Source organism: Solanum stenotomum, chromosome 10, assembly GCF_019186545.1.
Source record: "Solanum stenotomum isolate F172 chromosome 10, ASM1918654v1, whole genome shotgun sequence".
Lineage (NCBI taxonomy): Eukaryota > Viridiplantae > Streptophyta > Magnoliopsida > Solanales > Solanaceae > Solanum > Solanum stenotomum.
The window spans coordinates 2,854,712-2,865,328 of record NC_064291.1 but is presented as its reverse complement, the minus strand read 5'-3'; the positions used below and the strand labels follow the sequence as shown (position 1 = coordinate 2,865,328).

The 10,617-nt window shown below is 32.2% G+C and overlaps 2 protein-coding genes across 3 annotated transcripts; both read right to left on the bottom strand.

Moving 5' to 3' along the window:
• Window positions 1-550: 550 nt before the first annotated feature.
• Window positions 551-4,812, bottom strand: LOC125841419 (serine/arginine-rich splicing factor RSZ22-like). 2 transcript variants are annotated; one of them, XM_049520542.1, is made up of 6 exons: window positions 4,790-4,812; window positions 2,676-2,778; window positions 1,872-1,960; window positions 1,421-1,646; window positions 1,232-1,342; window positions 551-861 (listed from the first exon to the last, which is right to left on the bottom strand). In XM_049520542.1, the coding sequence occupies exons 1-6, from the start codon at window positions 4,806-4,808 to the stop codon at window positions 825-827; spliced, it is 585 nt and encodes a 194-aa protein (XP_049376499.1). In that variant the 5' UTR covers window positions 4,809-4,812; the 3' UTR covers window positions 551-824. The 2 variants fall into 2 exon arrangements, with proteins under 2 accessions (XP_049376499.1, XP_049376498.1); XM_049520541.1 differs by lacking the exon at window positions 4,790-4,812 and adding an exon at window positions 3,803-3,972.
• Window positions 4,813-7,606: 2,794 nt separating this feature from the next.
• Window positions 7,607-8,970, bottom strand: LOC125841534 (probable sarcosine oxidase). The gene has a single exon (XM_049520689.1). The coding sequence runs from the start codon at window positions 8,927-8,929 to the stop codon at window positions 7,613-7,615; it is 1,317 nt and encodes a 438-aa protein (XP_049376646.1). The 5' UTR covers window positions 8,930-8,970; the 3' UTR covers window positions 7,607-7,612.
• Window positions 8,971-10,617: the final 1,647 nt, after the last annotated feature.

Sequence of the window (10,617 nt, the reverse complement as noted above, 5' to 3'; positions counted from 1 at the left end):
TCCTCCAATGACGGGAGAGATAATGATGGAAAAAAATATTTTGATAAAAGAATATGATGAAAGCAAAAGGCACAGAAAAATAGTTTAAAATGGTATAAAAAGATAAGCAAATAATTGATTTTAAAAGGGAGCAACAAATAAGAGGCAAAGGGAATCACAGGACCTAGGATGTTACATGCAACCCTTGAAGCCATGAACTTCCACGAGTAAGCTTTCAGATACCGGAACAATGACCTTGCTGAAGTGGCGATCAATTGTTTAACAAGAATGTGAGATTCTCAACCTCTCTGTAACAGACTAGGTACCTGCCATATGACTGTGATGCCATTCATCATCCTTAATATCTACTTTTAATATACCACTACACTTTGAGGTGAGGCGTGTCATAGCAGCAGAGATTCAATCAAACAGAAGAGCATCTAGTGATGTAGCTAGCTGGGATCCACAATCATTGAAATTGAAGATCCCACAGCAGGGCAGTGAAGAACGAAACCACAGAGAGTGGGAGCAGAAAACCAACGAAGCAGAGTACCGTGAAGACACCTCGACACAAGAAAACAAAAGTAAATTTTTAGCAGCATTCTTTAGGATATTTCTTTTCTAAAGATAATAGACGCCATAAAGTACAAAAGGTCTATGTCCCTAACATTATGGTTCTTAAAAAGGGAAAAGTTGAGAAATTAAAAAACACACTTATAATACCATACGAAAATTAAAGCCGTTGAAGTTGAGGGCATGGCCTCACTTACACAGCTGTGATCAAGTCAAGCATAGTAACACACATCGAAAAACTCCTGAATGAGACAAGTAATCAACTTCTCTGTTCAGCTCCTGCTTCTGATTCGGTCCCTGACACCATTTCTGTTTTACAAAGCAGAAGAAGGATAAGGGTAAGGATAACAAGAGCATTGATAAGATTCATTATCAATATGAAAGAATAAATAAACAAACATATTTGTATAGCATGAGACCAGACAATGTCCCAAAATCAAAAACCCAAATCAAGTAGGTAGGTAGCAACACCGTCAGTACACAAGCTACACGAACTAAGGCATGAAACACCAAACAGATACAAAATAATTCAAATGAAGATCCAAGAAGCAAATCCTAATGTATATAGATATACACATTAGGATGAATCACCCAACTTTAATCAGGTACGAACACTTGAAAAAGAATGCCCAATCAACAAAGATGACACAATAAATGATGCCAAAGTTAGGAAACTCACCCATTGGAATAAGGAACTTCATCTCTTCCACGGTATGGAGATCGGCTATAACTACGGCCACGAGGTGACACGCTTCGGCGTCTGGGGGAACGTCCACGAGGACTATAACTCCTGTTTCAAAAAGGGTATTACAAGGGGGTAAAAGTGAATGTCATGTCCTACTACATATTTGAAAAGTTCTCTTCTGACCTGCGACCATAACTTGGGCTCCTCCGATATCTAGGAGGGCTACGACTTCTACGTTTACCAGGACCTGGACCTCCTCGCACTCTGCATTCACGAGCAAAATGACCAGACTCACCACACTCATAGCACTTCAAATCAGAGCCTCCAGAACGACCACGACCTCCTCCACGGCCCCCACCCCTTTCTCCTCTAGAATTATGTGAGAGCTCCACTCTCCATCCATTTTTACCTGTTTAATGTATCAGGAAAAGAAAAACTTCAAATGCTTCAGTATTTGACATATTGCCAGACTTTACAGATGCTGATGTATAGAGCAAAAAAATATAAAATTGATTATGAAGCTGCAAAGTATTTTGAAAAAGATTGAATTCGGAAAAAGGCAAGATACACGGCCATAAGTAAGATAAGAACCCATTCAGAAGGTTCAACCATATGCATGAGTAAGGGGCAATACCATCCAGATCCCTGATTGCGTCTTGTGCATCTCTACGGTCATCAAAGTCAATAAAAGCATAACCAGGTGGGCGTCTTGCAACCCAAACACTGCAAGCATTTCAATTTTTTTTCATCAAGTGCGTTATGCGCTAATCAGAAAGCATTATAACAAAGACGGATGGAAAAACAAAGTAGTCAAATTCCATAAATGAAATAGCCCCTACTTATACTGAAGTTCTACGAATGTTCTTAGTAGCTGAATTTATATCCCAAATCCCTTTGATTTAAATCTCAACATGTCACTTTATTTGTCATTCAATAATCAGTCTTTTTTTAAAAGAATTCAAAACAATACTTAGGAGTTTCAACAGATCAAAGAGCAACAAAAGCATGGATATCTGATATCTTATACCAGATCCATTTCCTTAGAAATTTCTGGCAAAAGTTAGTCATGAATATAAGGAAATAATGTGCTTGCAGTACAGCTTACAACCATTACATCTAAAAACTGCTTTAGAGAAACAGGTATACTCATTAAGATAGAGTAAAATTATCTTCTATCTGATAAAAAATAAAACTTAAATGCTCCTTCATGTCAGATTGTTAGTTTATGCTTCATTCATGAACTGAGAAAATATAAGCAATAAGAATGGATGACTAGTAATCACTAATAACAGGTTCTAGTTGTAAACTAAATATTTACTTGCTCTACTCTATAAGAGTATTCAGCAGCCAATTACTAAAAAATTTGCACATCCTATTTTTAAGAGGTCAACAATGCATACAGATCAAAAATACAAATGTAGTGTAGAATTTGCTTTACCTTCTTATAACTCCAAAGACACGGAATTCATCTTCTAGTTCTCTTTCAGTGACCCTAGGATCAAGATTTCCAACATACACTCTTGACATCTCGGAATAATAACCTATAGAGGAATACACACTTTGGTCAGACATATATATATATAAAAAAAAAAAGTTAAATATTCATAAGGTAATTATAAGAATTGAATGGTACCGTGTCTGGAATATGCCAAAATCATCAAAAACAAAAAGTTATTTTCAACTCTGTTTTCTTAGTAGCACTGTAGTATACTCAAATTATTAAGGATTTATGCTGTATATGCTGATGATTGCAATATCTGAAAACAATCTGTCTATCCTATTTCACTAAAAACACTAATCTACAGTTGTATGAAAGTGTGTAAAAAATAGTTTTACTACAAGTGACTAAGAACTAAACTCCATCATCAATTATTCTTTATGGCGAATACTACGCACTTTGGAATACTATTTTTTTAAGAAGTAGATATATATATTTTATGTTTTAAATTATATAAAAAAGGTGAGGCCACCTATTAAAACTGCTTTCACTATGCAACAACAGCATACTCAGTGTATGCAACCTCACACCTAACTTCTGAAGGCCGAGAGGTTCTTTCCGATAGACATTCAGGTCGACTAAAGCATATACATAACACATATGAAAAGGAAATACATCAGTAAAGAAGCCATGCTAAAAATAAAGAAGAAGAAAACGGTAGCAACAACAAACAATTACAAGAAAAGACATTAACTAATGAGTTCAACAAAACATTATATACATCTACAAACCACAAAAAAAGATGATCTTTTTCATATTTTTATTCCCAAAAGGAGTAGGGAAACGGAAATGGCGAAGCAGATTACACCGACGGAATCGAAAACCTTGCCAACAAGCTGAAAATTCAGGTAGTCAACTAATTGAGCTACTAAAATTCTAGTAAGATGTTCGAATTCAATAAAACGATTAATTTCTTCAATTCTATGAAATTTTTAACAAAATTAGGATTGACGGAACCGCAAAATTCAACTTATCAAACTAAAACAAGTCATAAGTTCAATATTAAACATCAGATCAAACATAAACAGATCTATACAAGTGAAAATTGAAGCAAGGAGACGGCAAACCTGAAACCCTAGTGAATACCGCGAGAGAGAAAAACCCTAGGCCACCACTATGAAAAGGGGAAATGTTAGAGATATGAATAACTGGATTTGGAATGGGCTTGAAAGCTGTACTCATTGGGTTTAGGCCCAATAGAGCTGATACAAATTTTGGGCCTAGGCCTTTTTAGTTGTGAGGTTGATCCAACTTACTTGATACCTTTTTTATTTCGAAATTCAAATGAATTTTTTTTTGTTACTATAACTTTTTTCACATGTCATTTAAATATTTTTATTGTAAAGTATTCTGATTTATAGTACTTGTTATATGTTGTTTTTAAACATGTAAACTATAATTCCAAAATTTTAAAAATTTCATGTCTGAATACTCGGTCAAACTAGAGAGATTTGATTCTCAAAATTCGAACTATGTCACATAAATTGAAACAGAAGAAGTGATATTTTGTAGCTACTGTTGGAATATAATTGAGGATTAATCATAGCTCAGAGATTAGAGCGCATCGCATTTGTAACGCTATGGTCATCAATTTGCTTCCGATAGCCGATATTTTTCCTATTCATTTATTTTTTCATTTTTTAGATGATTGATAATGTTTCTTTGAAATTAAAGAAGATTGAAATAACATTTTCCTCCTTTTCCCAAAGCTATCAATTTGTTATAGGAACTTTCAATTATGTCAGAAAATGATTATATATAAAATAGAAGGAGTTTTTGTATATTTATCCAATTCATCTCATTCACATCATTCTTTGAAATATTATATTTTAATTTAATTTTGAAACTACTATAACTCCTATTTTTTTCTGCGGTAAGAGGGGCCTTCTGATTTTGTTTTAAAGCGTCTAAGAAAAAGATAAAACATTCTAAAAATAGTTATTAAGAACACATTTATTTATTTAACATCTCAAACAATAACATTTTCACAGGATGGGAGAAATAGAAGTGACCCAAAAAAACAAAAAAACAAAAAAGAATTGAAGATTACTGACCTTCTCCCATGCAACTCATGAACAGACCCATTATATTTTCCAATATGAACAAGCAAAAGTTTCTCAAGTATATATAAGGTTTAAGAGAAAGAAACACAAGTGAGGAGAGGATTGAATTACCATCGAAAGATATAGCGCAGTGGATAAAGTTATTTCTTAGTTAATCAAAAGTCTTAAGTTTGAATCCTTAGTATTAAAAAAATCTTTGATAGAAAGTGTTTCCCCTTGAAAGGGGTCTTATGTTGAACGAATTTGAATTAATCGAACTTTAATACAAATATCGAACACCAATATAAATAAAATAAAAAAGAATAGGGGATTGAATTGAATTTGATTCTATCTTGTTTGTTTAATTGTCTAGGTGTGATGGCTACTGCAACCTAGAATTTTTCAGCTAGCATCTGATTCCTAACTTTCACCAATCCTATCGAATATCTTGTTTGGTTCAAATATAATATTGTTAGTCAGAGGTAAAATCAGATTTTTTTTAAGATATTCAATATCAAATATTTATTATGTATAACAATAATATAATAAAAGAAATTGCAATAGACTTTTTGAAATTTATATCATACCAATAATTTTGATTATCATATTTTATATAAGTGAAATTTGATTTTTTGAAGTCGTCCAAATCATTTCGATTTTTCTTCAATATCTATATGCTTACTTAGGTGTGTGTTTTTGTCACTTATAAAAAATATCACAAGTAAAACTTGGGACATAATGGATATCATGCGTACTCATTTGAGAAACTCATATAAAAAATTTGGGATCATCTAGAGGTGATTTGAGTTGATCGGTAATTGAAAAATAAATCAATTTATTGAGAGGATGAACTACAACAATATATATGCATATATATACAATATTGTTACATTACAAATATATTCCATCATTTAAAAGACTCAAAACAATCAAAAGAAGTTCATATTTAAAATTTTGGATCATCTCGAGGAAATTTGAGTTGGTAAAGATTGAAAAAAACACTTTATTAGGACTTAAGATATCCCATTGAAACAAGATTTAGCTCAAGCATCTAAACAAAATATTCTGATTGTCAATACAGAAAACATCTTGCGTTAACAGAGAACTCGAGAAAGAGTGAATAAGGTGTTTGGGGGTAGGCAAGCACACGTGATTACAAGTTACAAGCCATAATCAGTTTAGTTGGCTGCTTGCTCTCGAATTGGCTCAAGCAGTAGTACTGTTGTGTATTCTACTCCCGTGACTCCTCCGTAGACGACAGAGACATCTACGAGCAGAGGCGGAGCTAGGTGAAGATTCATGGGTTCGAACGAATCCATTAATCATAGATCATATATTTGTATTAGAAAATTAAATAAATATATATGTATATTAACTTGTGAACTCCCTACAAAAATTGATTGACAACTCAATGGTAAGAAAATATGGTGAAAATGCTTTTTACACTAATATTGTGGGTTCGAACCCCACTATCAATAAAAAAGAATTCTTTTCCTTTTTTAAAAGAAGCATGTTTTGCAGTTTCAATTTGTATGATATAGTTAAAAAAAATTATTTAATAAAAAAAATTGTAGAAAAGGGATTAAAGACGAAAGGAGTTAAAGCTGTTGATCAAATTCATTTCCTCTAAGCTAAAAAACAAGGTCATAAATTAGAATTAGACTTTGTAATAAACATCTAATTCAATTGACTTCCTTTTAGAAGGGTTTGAACTCTGAATTAGGTGGATTTAATCAGAATTACAACTTATGAATCTGTAAATTATTTTTTGTTTAGTTGGATAAGCAAGTGCTGAGTACAGTATTTACTATTATGCACAAAATATTTTATATTAACAGGTCTATCAAAAGGTTGCATTCTAAAAAGTGTGATATAGTAATTGAGGTCAACTTTTAATGCACCCACAAATATACATGATCGTTCAAGTAATATAGACCTATGAAATCCACATATAGTATCCAAAACATCACAATTGAGACAAATGTTTAAGTAAGCAATAGAAGATTTCTGGTTGTTGGAGTATAATTTACATCTAAGTTGATTTTTCTCCATATTTTTTCATGCAATACATCTAATCACATGTTTTAGCTCATTATAAAAAAAAATATGCATCAAATGCAAGATAATGAACCATTATCATTCTCAAAATAAGGTGAAATGTGGATAAAATATGACAAATAGGTGTACAAAAACACCCAAGATCATAAAGACATTCAAATTTTGTGGTCATAATTTACATTCTCAACTCGTTTATCCTTAGGAAGGGAAAAATATTATTAGGAATGTTGTCCCTAGAAATAGACCCTCCAATGCGCAAAATCAAATTTAATCAAACAAAAGTTTAAAAAAAAACTCATTTACTACTTCGAGGCAAGATTGCAGAGTCTACTTTAATCAGATTCATTGTTTACTTTTCCAATTTGTATACATATATTATATACATATTATATATGAATTATACATCTATCAGTTATTTTTAGTTTAAGCTATTGAATGAACAACTATTTAGTTTTTTCAAAAATAAAATAAAATTAAAACACAACTCAAACTTTTGTAATAACAAGAGGACGTTGTTCAAATGGTAAATTAAACTCCCCGTCTCCAATCCTAAGATTGTTAGTACAAGTCACCGAAAAAAACAAAAAGAGTAAAAGCTCTAAAAAGGATTTAAAAAAAAAATTACAATATTCTTTTCACTAAAAGTTCCCAAAAACAACCCAACATACAAGATCAAAGACATAATAACATCACTTAGATAAGATACCACATAGTTACATGAATTACATATAATAATACCTATAGAAAAGACAAATAAAATTTATGAGAATGTTTCACTTAATGTGCTGAACTCACTTGATCATCAAAATTCTTCAAATTTCCTTTAGAATTTTTCTCAAATCTCTTAATTCTAAAATGCATCAACTCCACATCTTTTGTTTCTCCATCTATAACAAGATCACTTAATATTTTCCCCACAATTGGTCCCATTTTGAACCCATGCCCAGAAAATCCACCACCAACCACAACATCATCTCCAAACTCTCCACCAAGAAAATCAATCACAAAATCCTCATCTGGTGTCACCGAGTACATACACGACTGCGTCACGATCGGCCTCGTTGAATCAACGAGGTCTCCGAATTTCTCCTGGATCCACTTCTTGAGTGGATCCAGACTCTGTGTGGGCTCCCACGTCCTATCAGTAGGCTCACAGGGGCGTCCACCATGTATCGGGATTTTAATCAATCCCGGATACTCGAGTGACGGTGTGCCGTATATGTACGGCTCACCGTAACTAGCGAAAGATGGAAAACCATTTCCAATAGTGAATTTTGACTCATACCCTTTTTTAATCTTCCAATAAACTACAGTTGTCTCCAATGGTTGAATTGGAATTACAATTCCTGTTATATTTCTAACTAATTTATTCATCCATGGACCAACAGTAACAACACATTTTTTCCCACTAAATATTTCTCCATTTTTCGCCATAACCAAAACACCCCCTGTTAAACTATCCTTCTTGATATCAACAACTTCCATGTTATCTTTCAAAAAAGCTCCATTCTTGATCGCAAGTGTTTGAAACATCGAAACAGCTTTCGTTGGTTTAATAACACCACCATACTCTGTAACAACACCAATCCAATTATCAGGTAATTGAATCAAATCATCGAATTCTTGAAACATCGTGTTACGATCAATAACACGAAAAGGGATCGAGTTTTTGTTGCAGCTAGAAATGACAGCTTTAAGTGCTTTGTTGTTAGAAGGTCCTATATCGAGTTGTGGAGTTTTGAAGTAGACTTTGTATCCAATTTGTTCTTCAGCATCTCTCCAAAGGGTCTCGGATTTTAAGACCATTTTCGGGTAGTAGTCTTCGGGGTAAGTGGCTCGTATGGTTCTTGATTCGCCATGGGAAGAACCAAGATGGTGCAAGAAATCGAATTGTTCTAAAAGTAGTGTCTTTTGATAACGTTTTGATGTTTGATAAGCTGTGCAACTACCCATTATACCAGCACCAATGACGATTACATCGAAAATTTCTATTGATTTCTCCATTTTTTTTCTCTTTTTTGTTTGTGTTTGCTCTGTTTTTTGTGTTGGAGATGGAACAGGGGAGATGAGTTTTTGGAGTTGTGGAGTAAGCATTAGGAGAGAATGGCTATGTTTTTAAAGGATTAAATTCCATGTATATAATAGCATACTACTCTGTGTTACGATTTTGCCCCTGATTTTTTTTTCCATATTTGAGTTTTACTTTTCAGAAAGAAAAGTTAAAGCATTATAATATGCAATTGTTTTTACTTTCCTGAAAAGAAAAAAAAAATAAATCTCTTCTATATTTGGTTATTCTTTCTTCAAAGAAAAAATTTGAAGATTTATAAATTGAAGATCTCTATTCTCATAGCATAACACAATAAAATCTACATATAGTTGTTTAGAAACTTTTGTTTATAGAGAGAATTTCCCTCTACAGTTTTTATGTTTTTTATTAGTTTTTAAACAGATAGGTCATCTAATTTATCGTAATATGATTTGCAAATTATAAACTTCCCATGACGTCCCGATTCTTTCAAATCCAGCGCTTTATGCCAAGATACACTAATATGTTGAAAAAAAGGACATGATGAAGCGGTAAGTATCTATTCATTCTTAATCAAAGATTTCAAGTTTGAGTTTTAGAAATGAAGTCATCTTTGATTGTGAAGCGTTTAACCTTCAAAGTAGGATTTTTTGACGTGAATCTGAAGTCACTTTTCGACATGAATCGAATTAGTCAAACTCTAAAACGAATATTAAACATTGAGTGAAAAAAAATATGTTAAAAGGAAAAGTCCAATGTACAAAATATTTTACCTTCACACAAGAAGCGTGATGTAGATAAATTATGCTGACACACATATTAGTGGTTGGTTGATTCCCACAATTCGAGCTTGTGACATGTTGATGTAGGTGAAGGCAGAGGTAGGCTTTACCATTTATGGATTTGACAAAAAATTAATAATTTTAGTCCAAATTTTGTAAATACATTAAATATGTATATAGAATCTATTTACTAACACGAAGTTAAGGTATTAAATCACACAAAAATAATTTTACCTTTACTCTAGGCTCTCCTCCACTTACAAATTGCCTACATAATTTAAGCTTTATTGCACCAATAGTCAATTTAACTATCACTTTAGCCTACTAAAAAAACGATAAATACAAGATTTAGTTTACTAACACATCATTTATTTTCACTGAAAAATAATTCTGATCTTAATAATTCATATTTCAATTCTTAAGTCTGTTTGGTTTTAAATTCAAAATTTAATTATTAGGTGTGTTTATTTTTATGATCTTACAATTATTTAATGAGACTAAATAGATATGAATAATTAAGATCTATATTTATAATATAGACTTAATATTTTTAAGATGTCTATTCAAAGATTTCTACAAAAACGACATGAACTACCACCATGCATCACGACCTACAACTATCATCATCAACATCAATCACCATAGTCACTTATAACAAGAAGTCATGATTTTAAGACGTTAAAAAACATGTTAAATGTTGTAATTTTATGTTTCGCTGGTAGCAACAGAAAGGAAAGGGTTTGTGTTCACCCTCTTCTTAGTTAATAAATATGGGGCACAATAGAACGGTCAGTGGACTCTTCAAAAGTTACGAATTCATATTAGTATTAGCTCATACTCAAAAGTCTTTTCATACAAATCCTAATCGTTGTGCTCTGAAATGAAGAATAATCTTGTCGTATAATGACAAACTAAATAAATAAAGATAAACTCGTTATATAAAATATTTGAAAACATATTCCATATATATA

Excerpts from the sequence above, each read along its gene's own strand:
- LOC125841419 (XM_049520541.1), bottom strand. The coding sequence starts at position 3,917 with ATGAGTACAGCTTTCAAGCCCATTCCAAATCCAGTTATTCATATCTCT. Across the intron at positions 2,779-3,802 it reads GGTATTCACTAGGGTTTCAG|GTTATTATTCCGAGATGTCA; the intron begins GTTTGCCGTCTC and ends ATTCCTCTATAG. Across the intron at positions 862-1,231 it reads GAAGTTCCTTATTCCAATGG|AAATGGTGTCAGGGACCGAA; the intron begins GTGAGTTTCCTA and ends TTTGTAAAACAG.
- LOC125841534 (XM_049520689.1), bottom strand. The coding sequence starts at position 8,929 with ATGCTTACTCCACAACTCCAAAAACTCATCTCCCCTGTTCCATCTCCA.